The 21,367-nt window shown below is 42.0% G+C and overlaps 1 protein-coding gene across 2 annotated transcripts in view; it reads left to right on the forward strand.

Moving 5' to 3' along the window:
• Positions 1 to 269: 269 nt before the first annotated feature.
• Positions 270 to 21,367, forward strand: part of Arsb (arylsulfatase B) — a 245,499-nt gene continuing 224,401 nt past the window's right edge. The window contains exons 1-2 of one of the 2 annotated variants that reach the window (XM_029556225.1): positions 270 to 1,475; positions 20,486 to 20,672. In XM_029556225.1, the coding sequence (XP_029412085.1) occupies positions 1,164 to 1,475; positions 20,486 to 20,672 (499 nt within the window). In that variant the 5' untranslated portion in view covers positions 270 to 1,163. The remainder of the gene's footprint in view (positions 1,476 to 20,485; positions 20,673 to 21,367) is intronic. The other variant, XM_008853336.3, reaches the window with a different exon arrangement.

The raw sequence follows: 21,367 nt of genomic DNA on the forward strand, positions 1-21,367 counted from the left end.
ACAAAGAATATTGAAGATTGTGCCAGTGGAGTTGAATTTATTTTTTCTTGATGGTGGTGTGGAGAGGAAGGTTTGTCACTCCAGTGCACTCAACTCTTTTCCATAAACAAGGATTATTATTTTTTAAAATTTTATTTATTTTTATTTTATGTCTATGCATGTATTGCTTGCATGTGGGTAAGTGCATCCGTGTAGTGCAATGCCCAGAGAGGTCAGAAGAGGCTGTCAGATCCCCTGGGACTGGAGTTAGGACAGTTGTTAGCTGCCATGTGGATGCTGGGATTCGAACCAGGGTCTTCTGCAAGAACAACAGTGTTCTTAACTGCTGAGCCATCTCTCTAGCCCCGCAAGGATTATTTTTTATGGTTACCATTTATCTACAACTTATAAAGTTGTAAAATAATCCCCAGGACTCAGACTCAGCCTGAAAGGGTGTGTTCTTCAAGCAGTGCAATTTTTTTCTCCTCCACCTAACAGTTATCATTTATCTCTAGACATTGAGTAAGCAAAAAGTCTCAAATGGACACACCCCAAACAATTCGAAGACAATTTAGAAGTAAAATGGCACCTTCAAAACTATCCTGTGCAGTCGGAATGTGTCTGGCTCATTGCTAACTGAAAGGAAGTGGCTTCACGGGTGTACACTGTTCCTTAGTGAATCTGAAACACCATTTGCACGGTTTTCTTCTCTATTTTCCCACCTGCCCCAAGCCAGGCCCTTCAACTAGACATGACTTGCTAGTTAAACAGCACACGCAGCTCAGGATCTGGAGTCAGGGGTCCAATCATTCAAAAACTTGTTTCTTCGGGGGGAGGGGGGTGCTAATTATAAAGCCTAGCTCTAAGAGTTGCAGCAAGATTTAATCAGATGAAGGATGTAAACGGAGTGTAACTTTGAAAAGAGCATACATCCACTGGATGCCAGGTTCATCTCTACGAACGATGAACCGATGAACCGTAACTAGCCTCTGTGCCTTGGAAGCACCCACGGCGTTGTCACGCGCTCCTCTCCTCTGGCTCCTCCCCGGCGGGGCTGGGAAGCAAAGGGCGTGAATGAGCGGCCTCCGGCGGCCCGCCCAGGTGAAGTCCCACTCCCGGCCCAGACACCCAGTTCCTGATTCTGTCTAAGATTCCTGCAGCACCCGCAGTACCGGCGACGAAGGATGGGCGCGCGGGGAGGATGCACCAGGAGCAGAGCCCGGTGGAGCCCGCCGCCGCCGCCGCTGCTGCCGCTGCTGCTGCTGCTGCAGACTGGGCTGCCGTCGTGGGGCTGGGCCTCCGGGGCCGCCCAGCCGCCCCACCTTGTCTTCGTGCTGGCCGACGACCTGGGCTGGAACGATGTGGGTTTCCATGGCTCGGTCATCCGCACGCCGCACCTGGACAAGCTGGCGGCAGGCGGGGTGATCCTGGACAACTACTACGTGCAGCCGCTGTGCACACCCTCGCGCAGCCAGCTGCTCACCGGCCGCTACCAGGTACACCGCGGCCGGGCCGCCTTTGAGAGGCAGAGGCACTGGTGGTACCCCCGGCTCAACAGGGACTTTACTCCCTGACCCGCCGCTCCATCCAGGCCCATGCCCGCCCCGCCCTTTGCGCATGCTCGGCATCTGAGCCAGGCCCCTAGCCTCCTCCCAGGGTAGCTGAATGCAGCTCTGGCTTTCGCTTTCTAAAGGTCGGGGAGAAGGGCTTTCTGGGAGCTCTGGGTGCTGTCCTTGTGAACCCCCATGAAGAAGGGTCCCTAGGGTCCTGAGGAGGAAGGATGGAGAAGAGGGAGAGCTCTGTGACCCTGGGTAGTTAAAAAGAGAGGCCGTACGGGGATCCACTCTGGTAACTCATTAGTCCAGCGGTCACAGGTCAGGAGATGGACTAGGAAACAGCTGAAAAGGGAATTCCAGAGATGGTGGCGACCCCCCAAAGACTGGGAGTCCTTATCTACCTGGCTTCATGGACCAGGGAGTCATGGTCAGAAAAGCTTGTGTTAGACGAACTTGGGAGAGGCGAGTATAATGACCCACAGAAGTTCTCCAGCCCTCCCCTCAATCCCTCTTTTGCTCTCTTAGAGCTAGGGTACAGGTGAGATATGGTACACCTCCAGTGTATCTCCTCTTTAAGAAACTGTCCTTTCCTGTAACTATCCACTGTCTCTGTACAATTCACTGTAAAGAGGCACGAGAACTTGAAAGCTGCAGCACCTGCACCCCAATTTAGATCACACTTGTAACACCACCAAAGAATTGAAGTCATTTCCCAGGTTCTCAACATCCCTAGAGTGAAACCGACATCAAATGATTTTCTTGGGGGTTATTGATATTCTTTCCACATCTACCAGTGGATCAAGCCCTTCTGAGTATCTTCTCTGTCCCTTTTGAAAAGTCTCTGTGATAGGTATACCCAAATTGTGTCCACATTAGATGACTAAGAATAGCAAGAACATTAAGAGGCGTTTTATTGTCTTTAAACTTAGTTTTTCAAATAGCCCATGAGGTAGTTATCTTGTACCTCCTCTACAGGCGAGGAAACAGCTTGCCTAAATTGGATGACAGGTGAGGAATTACACAGCTACAGAGTGGTAACCCTTAGTTTCCTGGATCCACTGGTCAGGCCTACACAATTAGACTTTCCTCTCTCTTATCCCCATCGCTGATGGGTTTATAAGATCCTGATGTGATTATGACCATATTGAATACAATAATCTGTAGTGCTTACTGTTGGGTACTGGTTTTTTCTCTTTCCCTCTCTCCTTCTCTCCCTCTGTCCCCCTCTTCCCCCCAAAAAAGTGAAAAAAAAAAAAAAGGAGAAGCTGGGCGCTTCAAAACTTTTTAGAGACCTCTCAAGGTAGCTGACTCTTTTTGAAACAGGGTCTCCCTGTAGCCCCAGCTGGCCTGGAACTCACTATGTAGACAAGGCTGGCCTTGAACTCACAGAGATCTGGCTGCCTCTGCTTCCCAAGTGCTAGGGGGGTTAAAGGCATGTGCCACCATGACTGGCTCCTCTTTGTTTCTTATTATATTCTGTCATAGAGTTCATGAGACCCTATTAGAAACCATCATGGTTTAGCCAGATCTTCTTTGACAGGAGTAAATATTTCTTAGAGGTCTAAGGAAGGTCACTACCTTCAGATACTGTATGTTGGTATGTCCTGGGTACCATTAGTGACCTTATAGTTCATGGAGCTATAGTTGCATATTATGGAGATAGTTCCTAAATATTCATCCCATAATATTGAGTTATGTTTTGAAATTGATTTCCAGCTCATCTGGATTTATACTGAAGATCAGTTTTAGAGTTTTTAAAGTTATTTTGTATTAGTGTCCCTATTTTGTGACAAAGACTCTGAGACTGGAAGAAGGTAAGAAATGTTGGGCTCAGGAGATGACTCAGTAAAGTTCTTGCCTCACAAGCATGAGGACCCAAGTTTGGATTCCCAGAACCTACAGAAAAAGCCAGACCAGTGGCATGTGTTATGATACCATTGATGTTAAGACAGGAGGTATAGATGGGGGGCTGGGGTGGGGGGCACTGGAAGCTCTTGGGCAGATAGCCTGGCTTATGTGGCAAAGTTCCAGGCCAATGAGAGATACTGTCTTGAAACAAAAATGTATTAGATGCCTGAGAACTGAACCTGAGGTTGTCCCCTGGCCTCCACATGGGTATGGTGCATATACACACCTGCACCCTTACATCTTCACTCCTGCATGTTCAATTTGAACACACATGTGCACACACACACATAGACATACAGAAGAAATGTGCCTAAGGTCACAGGGCTAGGAAATGGTGGAACAGATTATGAACTAGGTGGTATGCTACAGAATTGGTGCTGATAGTAACTATACCTCCTCAGAATTATTTGAAATATTATGACAGCTCCTCATGTTTACCAAATCATGTTCTTATTATTTTTTGAATTTTAAGACACTCCTAAATATCTCTATCTGAAAAATTAATACATCATAATTTTAGGTTAAAAATGACCTCGGTTAAGTATAACATGGAAATAAATTTTATTTCTGAATCATTTTATATATAATTTTATACAATAACGTGAGAAATTAGTTGACTATTTCAAAATTAGGTACCCAAAAGAACTACTTAGGAGTCCTGTTTGTGACATTGGCAATTGTGATGGTTAGTTTTGTCAACCTGACTCAATGTAGAATCACCTAGAAAGAGAATCTCAGTAAGGGATTGTCTATATCAGGTTGGCCTGTGGGCAGATATGTAGGGGGTTGTCCTGATTGCATTAACTGAGGTGCAGCCCACTGTGGGTAACACCATTCCCTGGGTTTGGTTCCTGGTCTGTATAAGGGTGGGGAAAGTAACCCTAGTACCAGGCACACATGCATTCATTTCTCTCTACTCTTGACTGTGGATGTGGTGTGATCAGCTGCTTCAAGCTCCTGCTGCCTTTACTTCTCTACTATGATGGACTGTGACCTGGAATTGTGAGATAAAATAAACCCTCCCTCCCCTAAGTTACTTTTTGTTGTGATAAAATACTATCACAACAACAAAAGCTTCATGTTTAGAGAACTCCTTCCCATTAGAAAATAATGAAAAGCCTAGACTAAATGAAGTTTGTACTCCCATGAAATCTTGAGTTTGGGCTTTGTTTACTTATGAAAGTATTGAGTAAAGAGGGTAGGTTGCTGTGATAAAACACCATGATCAAGGCAACATGTAGAAGGAAGAGTTAATTTGGCTTATGGTTCCAGAGGGACAAGAGTCCATCGTAGCAGGAGAGGCATGGCATGCAGAGGGCAGTGGAAGCAGAAAGCTGAGTGCCCATATCTTCCATCAGGCACAGAAGCAGAGGGAGCAAAACTGCAAATGGAACATGGCTATGAATTCTCAAAGCCCCTTACATGCAAGGCTGCATCTTCCAAGGATTCCATGACCTTCCAGAAATATTGCCACTAACTGATCAAGTGTCAAATACTTGAGCTTGTGGGGGACACCTCATTCAAACCACCACAGGAAAGATGAGAGTTGGATTCCACTCTTAGCTGTGTCAAACTGTGACCTTGGACTCAGTTCCACATAAGTAAATGCAGGAGTTGTGCATAAGTCTGTTGTTCTTTCAGACCCTAAATTTCTTTGACCCTAATGCTTTTGCATTCTTAGGGAAAGTCTGTAACTTGGCAAGTGCACATTATCATGCCCACTAACCCCATCTATTGCTAGAAAGAGAGATTAGGCTTTCCTAACACTGCCTTACGCATTGTGTGGGCAACTTGTCCTGTGGCTAAGAATTTACTTAAACAGGAACACGAATTCAGCTTCCTATATTAAGACATTTAATTGCTACCAGTCCTTTCACATGAACCTTTTTAACTCTTATGCTTTGGTGGAAAATGCATAAAGCCTGAGTAAAATGGATGGGGGGGTGGATATGATAGGGAGACTGAGCCACAGACAGAGGGGGTGGTTAATGGTAAATGCAGGAACTCGAATTTGTCTCTCTATGGTTGGGCTAGTGTTCTTCCCATGAGCTTCATCCATTTCCTTAAAATCTGTATCTATTTTATTTTTTAAGTAGAAGACATTTATTTTAAAATATTATTTTCTTTTTTTAATTGGGTTTTTTTTTTTTTTGATCTTTTTGAGACAGGGTCTCCCTGTAGCCCCAGCTGTCCTGGAACTCACTATGTAAACCAGGCTGGCCTTGAACTCACAGAGATCTGCCTGCCTCTGCCTCCCAAGTGGTGAGACTACAGGTGTGCTCAACCACGCCCAGCTTTAATTGAGCTTTTTAAATTTCATACATTTCCCACTCAAATCCAGACCCCCCCACCCCCACCAATGCCTTCCCCTATCCCCCCACCAAACCCCATACACTCTGCCATACATGCTGAGTCCTATTCATTCAGGTGTTTATATCCAAGTGTCCTTCCGGGTAAATGTGTCCACTGGAGTCTAGTCAGCCCATCCGGTGGTCGTATGTAAGTCATAATCTCCCTCACCCACCAGCAATCAGTCTCAATTAGTTTTCAACCTAGTACTGGCCTGCCACCTAATTCTCACCTCCCCTTTGGGCCCTTGTTTCATTGAGCTGACATGGATCCTGTACTTGATGCTACCACTGCCACAGGCTCATATGAGCAAGCCTCCAGTGGCCTGGAAGCCTCCACCTCCCTGTAATCATGAATCGGCCCTGGTTCTTACAGTCTTTCTACCTCCTCTTCCGCAATAGTCCCTGAGCTGTGGGTGGCTAAGTTTCCATAAAGGAGTCCCATCCTATATGCTACAGTCTCTTATTCTCCAAAACGTGGCCAGACGTGGCCTTCTGTGTACCTCACACTCTGATGTATGTGGAAGCCTCACTGGTGAGAGCTGAGGGGTGCATTAGCCCTCTCTCTACCCCTTATTTCGCTATGTCCCATGGGCCTTAGTTGTAAATATTCGACTGCAGATATGTCACCTAGTACTGGGCATCTCCCAGGTGTATGTTTTCTCTGCCTGGCCAGATGTGCAACTCTGCCGTAGCCTCCATCTGTTGCAAAAAGAAGCTTCTTTGATGAGTGCTGTATGGCATGCTTGTCACTCTAAGGGAGGTCTCTTCTGTCTGGCACCGTGTTCCCTGCCAAGTGGCTCCCATAATACATATGCATTAATGTTCAGACACTCTGTGTGCGTTTCTCATAGGGTATCTAGGGCATCACTTTTCCCTCTTGATTTCATAGCCCCCCTGAGAATCACTCATCTCCACTCTTTTTTCTCTCATCCAACTTCCCTTCTCCCTCCCTCCCTAGCCACAGTGCCCCCATTATTCCCACCCTCCCCCAAATACTTCCCAACTTCTGCTGTCTTTCCTCTCTTAACTTCCTTCCCTCTCTCACCCCATGGTCCCTTGCATGTCCTTCCCTCCTCTCCTCCCTACCAATTGCTCCCATTTTTTCCAACTCCCTCAGGTAACATCTGTTCCCTACTGTCCCCCTTTCAGGTTGTTTCTTGTCCTTTGCCTCTATGTATCCTTTCCCTTTACCTGGCTCCTAGAGTTACATCAAAATTTATATAGTCACATATAAGGGATCGGTTATTTTAAGTGTATGAGTATATTGCATGCATGTGTGTAAGTGCACCCGTGTTGTTAAATGCCCATGGAAGTCAGAAGAGTGTGGTGAATTCCCTGGACTGGAGTTACAGATGATTGTTAGTGGCCATGTGGGTGCTGGGAACCAAACTCAGGTCCTCTGCAAGAACAGCCAGTGCTCTTAATTGCTGAGCCATCTCTCCAGCCCCAGAAAACACATTTAGATGGTATAAAAATCTCGAAACTTGGAGGAAGAGGGTGTCATTTTCTTCAGTGGTATAGCCACTGATAAGCTGCCCTTATTCCAGTAAAAATCTTCCCACCCACATTCAGGCAAGAAACTCTAATTACTCTGAGTGGACCACACACAAAAAGAAGCCCTGAAAGTAGGAAGAGGCTTGTTAAGAAGAAGGTTCCAGCAGGAGAGGGAGGAGGATAAGAGAGGGGAATATAGTGTGAAAACAATGAAAATCCATTATATAAATGTATGAAACTGTCAAACAATAAAAAAATCCTCAACACTTATGAAAGGGCTTACATTGAAAATTTCTCTTCACACATACATACACACACACGCACACACACACACACACACACACACACACCCTCAGGCATCTAGTTCCCTTGTTTATAGGGAAACAATACACTGTGAATTATAAGATCCTTCCAAAAGGACCTTATGCCTACACAAGCAAATACATATGCAGAAACTTCATTCTCTCTTTTTATTTGAATGGTAACATGCTCTTCACATTTGTGTCTCATGTTTGCTTTTACCTAACATTTGAAATCATTTCATATTGTTAGATAAAGAGCATCTTCATTTATGGCTGCACAATATTTTGTTACATGAATATAAGATTTTTTTAAACCAGTCACTTTAACAATGGACATAAACACTATTCCCAGTCTTTCAATATGTCAAAGAAGGCGAAGTTGATATCTTGTACACCATGCCATTTTGCACATTTGAAACATTTGTAGAATAAGTTCTTAAAAATGAATTTTTCTGAGTTTAAAAGTAGATGCTGCTGGGCATAGTGGCGCACGCCTTTAATCCCAGCACTTGGGAGGCAGAGGCAGGCAGATCTCTGTGAGTTCAAGGCCAGCCTGGTCTACATAATGAGTTCCAGGACAGCTGGGGTTACAGGGATACTCTGTCTCAAAAAGACCAAAAAAAAAGTAGATGCTATTTGTAATTTTGATAAATATTTCAAAATTGAACATTAAAAAAATCTTACTTTTATTTTTTAAATATTTTTAAATTATTTTTATTTTATATGTATGTGTGTGTTGCTTGCATGTATATAAGTGCACCCATGTCATGCAATGCCCTCAGAGGACAGAAGAGGCCATGAGATCCTCTGGAACTGGAGTTAGCTGCCATATGGGTGCTGGGATTCAAACCCAGGTCTTCTGTAAGAACAGTCAGTGTTCTTAACCTCTGAGCCATCTCTCCAGCCCCGTACTTTTATTTTTAATTATGTGTATATGTGTGCATCTGTGTGTGGGATTATGCACATGAGCAGGCCAGAAGGGGGTGTCAGATCCCCAGGAGCTGGAGTTATAGGTGATTGTGAGCTGCCCGTGGGCACTGGGAACTGAGCAGTAGGTGCTCTTAACTGCTGAGCCATCTCTCCAGCCCCAGTAAAACGGAACTTTTAAGTTGAACTAATGTACAGTCCCACCAGCAATATTTTGACCATTTCCTTATCTTTACAAAGTTAAAATTCACATGAAGTGGCATCTCATTATGGTTTTTATTTGCATTTCCTAATGACTAATATTTACTTGTATTACTGGCCCTTTAAAAATATTTATATTATTCTTATTTTATGTATATGAATGTATTGCCTGCATGTATGTCAGTGCATCCATGTCATACAATGCCCACAGAAGTCTGAAGAGGGAGTTGGATCTCCTGGAACTGGAGTTAGGGACAGTTAGCAGCCACCATGTGACTGTTGGGAATTGAACCTGGGTGCTCTGAAAGAGTAGCCAGTGCTCTTAATCACTGAGCCATCTCGCTAGCCCCATTACTGGCCATTTTTATATCTTCTTTGGAGAAATATCTATTTAAATCCTTTACCTATTTTTATTTTATGTGTATGAATGTATTGTTGGCATGTGTCTTAAGTGCACCCATGTCATGCAATGCCCATGGAGGTCAGAAAAGGGTGTTGGATTTCCCTGGACCTGGAGTCACAAGTGATTGTTAGCTGCCATGTGAGTGTTGGTAATTGAACTCAGGTCCTCTGCAAGAGCAGCCAGTGTTCTTAATCTCTGAGCTATCCCTCCAATCCCCTTTGCCTTTTTTTTTTTTAAAGATTTACTCTTATTTTATGTGTATGAGTATTTACCTCATATATCCAATTGCACCACATGCATGCCTAGTGCCTGTGGAGGCCAGAAGAAGCGTCAGTCCTCTGAAACTGGAGTTAAGGATAGTTGTCAGCAACCATGTGGGTGTTGGTAAACAAACCCTGGTCTTCTATAAGAGCAGCAAGTGTTCTTAATCATTGAGCCATCTCTCCAGCCTTCTTTGCCTATTTTAAATTGGAGTATTTATCTTTTTATTGTTTATTTATGAGTTCTTCATGTATTTTGGATAGTAAACCTTAATTAGGTCTGTGATTTTCTCCTATTCTCCAGACTGCTTTTTACTTTCTTAACAGTGTCCTTTGATACATAACAGGGATTTTCAATTTTGATGTGTTATGATTTATTTTTCTTTGGTTGCTTATGCGTTTGGTATCATATGTAAAAACAGTCTAATATTAAAAATATTAGTCTATTTTTCTTTCAGAAGTTTTATAGTTTCTGCTGCTACATTGGGGTCTTTTATCTTCTCTGAGCTAGTTTGTGTATCTCATTAAGTATGTGGCTGCATATGGATATTCCAGCACACATGGAAAAAACATAGGTTCAAAAAAATTAGTTTTTGTTGAAAAAACTATTATTTCCTCCTAGAACGATCTTTCTGTTCTCATCAATCCATTGACCGTGATGCATGAATTTATTTCTGGACTCTCAGTTCTATTCTGTTGATCTGTATGTTTATCGTGATGTCAGAACCACAGTGTCGTAATGGCTGTAGCTTTCTACTTGGTTTTAGAATCAAGGAAGTATGAATCTTCTAAGATTATTTTATCTGTCATGAGGCTCTTGGTTTCTATGTGGTTGTTAGCATCAACTTGTCTCTTTCTGGGGGGAAAAAGGCACGTGGAACTTTGGCAGGGGTTTTATTGATCTGAACAACCATTTGAAAGTATTCCAACCTTAACAGTATAAATCTTCCAATCTTCGAACCTGAGCTACCTTTCTGATTATTTAAGTATTCTTTAACAACTTTGAACAATATTTTCTAGTTTTCAGTATATGCATTTTGTACTTTGTCACTAAAATTTCTCAGTATTCTATTATTTTTGATGCCATTGTGAATGGAATTGCTTTCTTGATTTCATTTTCATGTTCAGTGCTATTGTAATGGAAATGTAGCCTGTGTCCTTACTGAACTTATTCGGTCTGATGTGTATGTGCGTGCATGTGCATAATCTATAATCCTTTGGGTTTTCTGTATTAGCAGTTTTCTTTCTTGTTCTCAAGTCTGGGTGCCTTTCATTTTATTTTCTTGCTTAATTGCTCTGGCTAGTACTTTTGGTGTGTGTTGAATAACAGCTTGCCTTGTTCAAGCTTTCATTCTATCTTCATTCTATGGGACTCATTATTTTATTTAACAAGTATTTATGAAACAATTTGTTGTGCCAGCATTGCACTCTCCTCTAGGAATCACCTGGTGCTTATATTTGGTGGGGCTGAGGTGAGGGGAAGGGGTGATTGAGAGGGTAGTGAACTAATACCTACAAATAAACAAGGAAGCAAGGAGAATTTGAGTGTCATGGCAATAAAGGTTGAAAATAAAGTAGGCAAAGTAATAGTGACTCTTGAAAATATCTCCAGAGTATTGGCAGAGGTCTGAATGCCTGGATGAAGAGGAGCCAACCATGCAAAGATGCTGGAGAGAGTTTAACAGGGTGTAGGAGGAGCAAGGGAAGCAAAACCCTGGAGGCTGGACTGAGCTTGTCCCAAGACTGGGGAGAAGGTGACTGTGGTGGGAGCCAAGGTAATGAGGAGCCAGAAGCAGGCCAGATCTCCCCAGACCTCATGCTGCCTATTCATACAATTTATCCTTCAGCTCCAGTTGATCTGATTTTCATAGGAATGTTACATTGAAGAGGATGGTTATATGCTAGACAATGTGTCTAATCTAACACGAGGATATTTTGAGGAACTGTATCAAGTGCCATATGGCTTTCTTATATTTAAAATTGCATCTAGGAAATGCATCCAGAGTGTCTAGTATATAGAGCTTTTGTCCTGTCTCCCACACTCCTTCCCTTAAGAAGTCCTTCTATGTTAGCTTCTTGGTGATGCCTATAAGGATATAGATTTTATATTCACTTACCCCTTGTTCAAATATTTCATCCTACCTAGTAGAATTTGTATACTGCTTTTAGTTCAAATATAGAACTTGAAAGTACTCATTTTTCATAATCTAACAAATGGGTTTTATTCATTATAAAATATTCATTATATGCTTGCAATCCTTTCACAAATTTAGCAGTAGTTGTTTGTTCTGAGGTCTGGTTTCTCTGTTAGCTTGCTATGGTTCTCTTTGACCTAGAGAAGCACTGAGTGTGGAACGAATAAGAAGATGAGTGTGCTGTGCACTGTAACTCAAAGACATTTCCTGGAGGAGCTCCATATCATAATTAAACTGCTAGGACTGAGCTGGGTGTGAGGCACGTACCTGTAATCCCAGCTCTTGGGAGGCAGAAGATCATAAGTTTAAGGCCAACCTGAGCTACATAGAAAGTTGAAGGCCAGTCTGGGATACTAGCAAAACACTGTCTCAAAGAAACAAGAATTGGGCATGTTGCTCAGTGGTAGAGTACCTGTCTAGCATGGGCAAGACCCTAGGTTTCATGCCCAGCACGCGCACGCACACACACACACACACACAGAGATATACACACCAAAGCTAGGGTTCACATGTAATTCCTGTTTCCTTTTTAAGAAATGAAAAGGATTAAAGGGTGAAAAAGTGGAGTGGTAGGTATATGAGAAAAAAGTATATTAACTCCAGTCCTCAACTTGTTCTTTCCTTGGGGACAGAGGAAACAACTCCACCAGAATTCTATAAACCTTGACAGAGAGACAATGAAAGATGACAGAGGCTTCATCCCTAGGAGACCCCAGACACATTTTTCTTAATCATATTGATAAACAGACAAGATGCTTTCAGGGCTTTTCACTCACCCCTGAAGCAGAACCTTGAACAGGAAATGTGAGGAGGAGACTGTGCAGGAGCACAGGGGTGATGCTTGACTTCTGCTTTAAGTTTTCCTGAAGAAAACAGCAGTCCCATGGCTTGCAGAGGAGGCCCAGTGAAAGGAAGTTCTGCCCAAGAATGGTCTTGCTGGCTGCTCTTCCTCCTTGTCCTCAGGGTCCTGCCTAGTGGATTCCTGTCACTGACTTGGAATCAACAGTTACAGGAGGAGTTGGAGGAAGTAGGCAGAGGGCTTGGGGGAGGACAGGCATTGCTAGCTGGGAGGTTCATAGGACCCTCTGGCCAAGGCATCGAAGGAGGCAGAGATAAAACAGCGTGCACTCAGGAGGCATAGGTGCTGCCAGAGAGAAAGGCCCTGCTATTCTTTATCCCTGTGCTCATTTAGGGGGGAAGCACAGAATGCATCAGCTTTATAGACAGCTAAGAGTGCCCACACTAAAACATGTGCCTCCAACACAGGATCCCTGGAGGTGACTTGCTCTGCAGGGAGGCATCTTTGATTTCACTAAAGCCAGGTGTCCTTACCAGGCCTAGTCAGCACTAAGAGGCATCTTTCAAAGGAAAAAGGGAGTCAGGAGATCGTATTTGGCATATATTTAAGATATTTTAAAGGAATAATTGCATGCCTCCTATCTTTTACCTCCCAAGAAATTGGAAACAAAGAAGAAGGTAACTTTGGAATTGAACAGAATGTGACCCATTGGCTTATGGCATTTTTGTTTATGTTGATTGATTGATGTGGTTTGCTATTTCAAGAGTCACTTTGGCAGATGATGAAATAGCTTAGCAGGTAAGAGTAACTGGTTGTCAAACTTGATGACCTGAGTTTGATCTTCAGGACCTAGAAGGAGAGATTCAATTCCTGAAAGCTGTCCTCTGACCTCCCCATGGGTGCCATGGCATGCATGTACCCACACGTATGTACACACATACATACACACACAAAAATAACTATTATAAAAAATTAATAGAAAAAAATCACTTTGTACATACACATGCTTTCTGGTCATTATCATTATTATTTATTTTGCTTCCTTAATCATATCATTTTACTAATAATTCTCTGTTTTCAGCTTTCTTCATGTTTTTATTCCTTCTCATTATAAGTTCCTGTTGGATTTAATAATTTAAACAGGAAGTCACAGAAACCATTTCTGTCTTGTTTATTCTTTTCACAAGCAACATCCTTCTGTGGGTTTAGTCAGGGATTTGCACTCTTTACTAATCAACACCAAAATAAATAGGCCCTTAAAACTGTCAATGACACAGGCCAGTTCTCTTTCCTGAGTAGAGGGGCCAGGCCAGATGGCCAAGCCATGCTCGTGACACATAATGCCCATTCTGAACCTCTTGGCTTCAGCAGCCTGGGCAGCTGACTGCTTGTCCGAAGGCTTCAAGGGGGAGGGAGCAGATTTTCTACTAGCCATTTGTTCTGTGGGTGACTCCAAGAATAAACCCAAAGGCATTACTAGTGGTATCTGAACAAGATTAAAAGCTATAGGCCACCAGCCAAAGCACAGGCTGGAAATTCTGAACTCTCGGCTGGCTGCCAGCATGTCCTATAGTTGTGTTCTTATCCTGATACTCTCTTCAGGCTCCCTGGTGTGTAGAGTAGAGGGACAGCCCTGCTCATTTTTCTGAATTCCTAAGTACCATAGCGGGTGATAGTGCACAAACACATGGATAGAAAGAGGTTAGGAGTTCAACTTTCATAGGACTGATGGACTAGATGGAACTTCCCTTCTGCCTGTGTTATACTACCACTATTAAGGGTGGGAGAGAGATAGCATTCACTGCCATGCGTGTTACAGTGATTTGTAGATCCTGGCAGAGTTTCTCATGAACATGGTTGAAATATTGTGTCCTGAACTCTGGGATGTGTAATATCAGTAGACTGCCTGAAAAGAGGATTGGAAGAGGTTCTGACCTGAGATCCATCCTCCTCCTCCCCCCAGCAGGAGATTGAGTTTTCCTCTTTTAAACTTATGAGACTATATTGCAAGTATCTCCTAGGTCCACAGAGGAAAAACTAACTGATCAGTTCAAATAAATTGCTAAGTACAATAAACAAAGATTTCTCATCAGTTATCTCATGGAAAGAGCCTAGAAAAGTAAGGTTCTCCTTTGGGTATACAGACCTTTTCCCTTAGTGGAGTAAATCCTTGATGGTCAAGTTAAATCTTTGGAGGTGGTATTTTTTTTTGAAAGAAGATTTGTTTTAATGAAGAAGAGATAGCCACACAAAGTAGACACAGAGGTAGCCCCAACTTTCATATACTATAGATAGACTCTTTCTAGTCACATGTGCTCTCTGTGTATTGAAGATGAGTGTTGGGATGGAATTGTTTTAGGTTTTCTTGGGTTTAGCTAACTATCCTTCTTCTTTTGATTCTGGTTTGTACCTAGTGATGGCCTGCCCGGTGCATCATGGTGTAGCTCCATCGTTCTGTGCTAAGCTAATGTGCTGGATTGGAACCAGCTTGACATTTGCCTGTTTACTGCTTCTCAACACATTACAGCTTCCTGACTTCAAATAGTGTTTGAAGAGACCAAAAACATGTTTTTGGCTGTCATCCAGAGTTTGGCTTCTGCTTCCCAATAATGCTATGAAAATGCTCTGTCAAATAAATTCTCAGGAACTGAAAAGAATAAATTCCCTGCTCCGTCTGATTGTAGAGAATGGAGGCAGGCTTCAGCTGACCGCCTGGCTTGGTGCCTGTGGTGCAGGAAAACTAAATTGCAAAGCATCTCTTGGCAGTGTTTTCTCGTCATCAGAGTTAATCTTTGCTTAGGATAGATGAGCTTTCCTTTCAAGATTTGTACAGAGCATTTATCTCCACTAGGATTTTTGAATCCTGTAAAATATCTTTACATCCTGTGGGTTGACAATTAGTATACATTATGAAGTTTTTGAGCCTAGGCTCATTTTCTGTGTAGTCAGCTTATAAGGCTAATGATGCAAAGAATTCTTTTTTAATTAGATTTTATTTATTTATTTTTATTTTAAGTGTATGAGTATTTCCTGTCCACATATGTAAATGCACCCATGTGTGCAATGCCCAGAGAGATCAGAAGAGGCTGTCACATCCCCTGGAACTAGAGAGTTACAGACAGTTAACTGCCAAGCGGGTGCTGGGAACTGAACCCATGTCCTCTGCAAGAGCAATCACTGAGCCATCGCTCCAGCCCTCAAGAATTCTCTGATGTTGTGTGTGTGTGTGTGTGTGTGTGTGTGTGTGTGTGTGTGCGTGTGTATGTGTGTGTGTTCAGAGTGATGATTCTCTTTCCCTAGAAATTATAAAACACTTAACAGTTAGGGTGGCATCAGGAAAGAGATGGCATATTCAAATTAGTATTCATTAGGGAGGATTTATTTACAAAGTGACTTTTTATTTTAAAAGGTATGAATGTGTGTAGGAAAACAGAAAAGGTAGTATAGAAACCTAGTGAAGCTATTACCATGCCTAGCTCAGAAGGCAGGAAAGGAAGGGATGGTTTCCACAATCTAGAAGATGTGAGGAAGCTGCCTTCGGAGTGACCTTCAAGACAGAGACCTGGGTGGAGGGCTGAAGCCATCTGGTGATTGGCCCAAGCCTACATGATCTCTTCTGGCCCTTTTTTCTCTGCACAATGATTTCCCCATTGCCTGAACCCAGAGTCAAAAGGCCAATGAGTCCTTTGGTTTGGCCCTTAAGCAGTGAGAGTGGGTTAGAAGGCACCTGAAAGGCCTCTGGCACATTCCCATTATATGTGCCCAGTCACTGCTAAGAGAGGTCTAAAAATTTCTGTAGAAAACTTAACCTTACTTTATTTTTAAAAAGCTTTATTGAGGTATGATCAACATGCAATAAGCTATACATATTTAAAGTATACAGCTCAGAGCTGGAGAGATGGCTCCACAGTTAAGAATACTGGCTGTTCTTGCAAAGGACCTGAGTTCAGTTCCCAGCCACCCACATGGCTAACTCTAGTTCCAAGGAATCTGATGCCCTCTTCTGTTTCCCTCAGGCATTGCATGAGGAAATGCACTTAACATACATGCAGGGGAAACATTCATACACATAAAGTATACAGCTTCATAAATGTTGTTGTATACATACACCTGTGAAACCATAACCACAGTCAAGATAGCCCTCAAAATTAGCCTACTTTAAGATATTCCATGTGGTTCTTTTAGGAGGTTATGGAACGATATCACAAAAATCAAGACATAATATATAGTTCCTAAAGTGTTGGTTCTGGAAAAATACACAGAAAATAAAATCCAAGATCATGTCAAAGTTTGTTAGAGGGCTAGGGGTATAGCTTAGTGGTAGAGCACTTGCCTAGCATTCATGAGGTCCTGGGTTTGATTCCTCAGCACTGCAAACAACAATTCCCACAAGAAAACAACAAAAAAGGTAAGCTTGGGGACACAGCCCTGTAATCTTACCTATTCAGGAGGCTGAGGCAGGAAAATCATAAGCTCAAGGCTAGCCTGGGCCACATAATGAATTCCCTAGACAATTTACTGAGACCCTATCTCAAAATAAAAATGTAAAAAGAAGGCTGGGGATGTACCTAAGTGAAAGAGCATTACAAGTCCCTGAGTTCAAGCCCCAGTAACACACACACACACACACACACACACACACACACACACACATTATGAGAAATCTCTTTAATTGGACTTTATAGTAAACAAGAAAATAAGATGAGTTTGAAAGGTTTTTCTAGTCTGCATTTTGTATTTGTTTAGTGACAAACATAACATGGGAGTGGAGAGATGGCTTGGCCATTAAGGTCACTTACTGTTCTTGTAGAGGATCCGAGTCTGTCCCTTGTTGGGCAGCTCACAGTCATCTGTAACTCCAGCATCAGAGGAATCCAATGCCCTTTTCTGAACTTTGCAGGCACCTGCACTCATGTCGTGCGCACATACGCGCACACACACGTAAATAGATATAATTAAAAATAACAAAAATAAATAGAAATAAAAACAAAGGTCTGTACATCTGTATTGTCTGACTAGTGGGCATTTGAGCCTGAGAAAATCAATAATAAATAGGTGTTCATTCTGTTCCATCAGAACTGTAGATTGGCAGTTTCAGTGTGTACTGTATATGATGTTCATATACAAAATACACTCCAGGAAGCAGGCTCAAGCCCAGGTGCACAATCTCCTTGAAGCCTTCATCCTCAAGAAAGTAGTTTGGGAGGGGTGTTGTGTTACTGACAGCTGTTTACTGTTGTTACTATGACCAGTGTTTAGTATTTAATACATACTTAACATTTTATATTATTTCATCAATCCACCCCATGCCACCAGGGAATAGGTAATTTTGACCTCCTCCTTTTACAGATGAAGATAATCTTACAGGTGTCAAGACTGAATTTAGTAAATTACTGAAGGTACTGTCTAAAGGTTACAAAGCTAGTAAGTGATTGAGCTAGGATGGAGTTTAATTCCCTAGGCTTTATTCCATTCTGCCTTATATCACACAGCAAATGGATCATCTGTAAACACATTTTAAAAGGAATTATTAATAGCAAGTTGCTTGCTATTCATCTTCAGTGAATGGGTGTACCTCGAGTCCTGCCTGGCTTGAGAACTGGTACACACAGCCTTCACTGTCCACAGAGTCCTGTGTATCTAGGGAAATTGGGATCTCCTGGTGCCAGGGATGGCCAGGGATGGTGTAAGACCACTTGATCCATCATCAGGGGTGTGGTGGTCTCTATCAGCACAAGAGCTTGACCAGCCCCCTTGGCTTCTGTGCTGGCTTTCAGACTCCTCAGGCAAGTCCAGAATGCTCTTGAAATCTAGGCATAAGGACTAATCTTGCTCTCAGGTATAGCCAGCTGGCTTTTCAAGTATGTCCTCAGAGGATCATTCTTTGGCCACCCTGTCTCAAGTGTCACCCATCACTATCTCTCCTACCTTATTTGTCCTCATGGCAACAGCCATTATCAGATATTTCTGAGCATCAATTTGAAAACTTTTTGGTCTTGGGATCTCTGCCCTTACTTAAAAATTATTGAGGACCCAAAGAATGAACATTCATGCAAGTTATACCATTTGAAATTTGCTATAACAGAAATTAAATAGAGATTATAAAGCACTTATTTAATGGAAATGGCAATAATAAGGCCATTGTATGTTATCATAAACAACTTGCAAAAAGGGGAGTATACTTGTATTAGTTACTTTTCTGTTGCTGTGGTAGAAACACCATGACCAAGGGAACTTATAAAAGGAAGAGTTTATTTGGCTTGTGGTTCCAAAGGAGCAAGAGTCCATTATGGTGGAGAGGCATGGTGTAGAGGTGACTGGAGTAGGAGCAGAAGCTAAGCTCTCACATCTTCAAGCAGGTACAGGAAGCAGAGAGTAACTGGAGAGCTGACAAGGCTTAAGAACTCTCTAATCCCACCCCCAGTGACCTGCTTCCTCCACACCTTCTAAAACCTCCCTAAACAACACCACCAACTGGGGACAAAATGTCCAAATACTTGGAGTCTGTGGGGGAACATTTGCATTCAAACCATCACAGTACTCTCTACAACAATCAAGAGACTTAGCATTGTTTTATGTTTTTGTATACCTTTTCTGTTCATAGAAGATACCTAGGTTGAGGACTAGAGAAATGGCTCAGTGGTTAAGAGCACTGGCTGTTCTTGCAAAGGACCTTGGTTAGATTACCAGCACCCACATGATGGCTAACAACCGTCCATAACTCCCATTCCAGGGGATCTGAACAGACTCTTCTAACCTCCACGGGCATTGCACAACATGAGTACCCTTATGCACATGCAGGCAATATGCTTATACACATAAAATAAAAATAATAACTAAAATATTAAAAAAAGAAGATACATGGGTTGTTAAATAGCTTCTGCTATTCAAGCTATTACAATATATTATTTAGGTAAAGGTTGATGAAGAAAGTCTGGTTTCATAAAAGCTTGTAGTTTCCCTTATGGAAAAGGGAGATATTTTAATAGCCTTCTCATCTATAGATAATCTCTAGTTTATAATGGTTCAACTTAGGACTTCTCAACTTTATAATGCTGCACAGATCATACTCCTATGGTTATTCTATTTTTCAGTCAGTACAATAGTCATTAAATCACACGAGCTAGTCAACATATTATTATAAAACAGGCTTCCTTTGTAAGGACTGAGCTACTCTAAGCTGTGATGTTCTCTAGGTTAGGTGTATTAATTGCATTTTAATATTTATGATATTTTCGATTTGTGAAGGAGTTTATCTGGGGTGAGTGTTCCCATCAAAATTCAAGGAATTTCTGTAATTATAGATGTCGATTTGTAGTATACTTAAATTCACTAAGTGTTTGTCTCTTAAAGCTAATTGTTGTGTGGACCCTGTGCTCTTGTGATGCTTTTATGAGCCACTACCAAGCAGAAGTCAATGGAGAAGATCAGTGTCTTTTCAGATATGGTTTATATAAAGTCTAATAAGAAACACGAATCATCAACTTTGTCATACTGTTAAATAACTCTTACAAAGATGGAAATCACCAAGTTTTCAAAGAATAGAGATGTCCCTTTTAATTAAATTTCAACTTTTCTTTTTTAAAATTTTATTTTTATCTTTATTTTATGTGCATCAGTATATTGCCTGCATGTGTGTAAGTGCACCTGTGTCATACAGCGCTTGCAGAGGTTGGAAGAGGGCATTGGATCCCCTGGAACTGGAGTTATGGATGGTTACTAGCTGCCATGTGGGTGCTGGGATTTGAACCTGGGTCCTCTGCAAGAGCAACCAGTGCTCTTAACCACTGAGCCATCTCTCCAGCCCCAAATTTCAGCTTTTCATGTGCAGTGGATTTGGTACACTTTTCTTTGATAGATCAAATAACTGGTTTCTGACAGTGCCTTGATAAATATTTGTCGAAAATATTTGTTTATTGAAATGCTTTTATTTGTATTTTATAGTCCTGTTTATGTCCTCTATCTTATTTTTGTAACTGAATAAACTTTTCAGAATAGACCTAAACACCCAAATCCACAGATATGTCCAATAAATTAGGCAGCCATTTTATCTGCTCGTTCACAATATTTCAACATCATTAATCCGTAATTTTGTGTTTATCTTTTTAAGATCCATACGGGCTTACAGCATCTACTCATCAAAGTCTGTCAGCCCAGCTGTATTCCTCTGGATGAAAAACTCCTGCCCCAGCTTCTAAAGGAAGCAGGCTATGCTACCCATATGGTTGGAAAATGGCACCTGGGAATGTACCGGAAAGAATGTCTGCCAACCCGCCGAGGATTTGATACCTACTTTGGTAATGGAAATACATATGTTTCTTTAACAACTTATACTAACTGCAGCCAGCTCATAAAACACACCCAAGTGCCATCAAACAACATTGCTGGAATCCTGAACACAGAGTGAATCAGCCAACACCTTGTGGGGCTGCCTTCTAATGCTGCCTCCATAAACTGGTTTTGTGCTGAGCTCTGGGTGGGCATGTGTCCACAGCAAGGCAGTGGCCCTTGCCAGAGCACTAAGTTCCACTTTGGGGACTTGGATGAGTTAACTGCCTCCACACCAGGGGCCATTGTTGCTTTCTGGAACCTTCTTACCTAAAGTTGACAGTGACAGAGTTTTACAGAATTATAGGCAACCTTTATATTCAAGAATATTTCCTTCACAAAAGTTTTATATATATATATACATATGTGAGTGTGTGTTGTATGTGAGTTTGTGTGTGTGTTTTCTCCCTACAGATCCCCCCTGGGGGGAGAGTAAAATAGCACACTTTCCCTAAGTATTGTTTCCCACCTGTGAAATCACTAGGTTGGGGAAGTTCAATTTAAATATTAATAATAAAATAAAGAAGAGATAGCAAATGGTAATAGGAAGATGATAAGAAAGGAATTAAGTACTTTATGAATTTAAAAACCCTATAGAATAAACATGAAACGTAAAGTTTGTTTTAAAATGTGCCCTCTTTAAGCCTATTATAACCTATTTGAC

This window comes from Nannospalax galili, unplaced genomic scaffold, assembly GCF_000622305.1.
Source record: "Nannospalax galili isolate Female #2095 unplaced genomic scaffold, S.galili_v1.0 scaffold45, whole genome shotgun sequence".
Taxonomy (NCBI): domain Eukaryota; kingdom Metazoa; phylum Chordata; class Mammalia; order Rodentia; family Spalacidae; genus Nannospalax; species Nannospalax galili.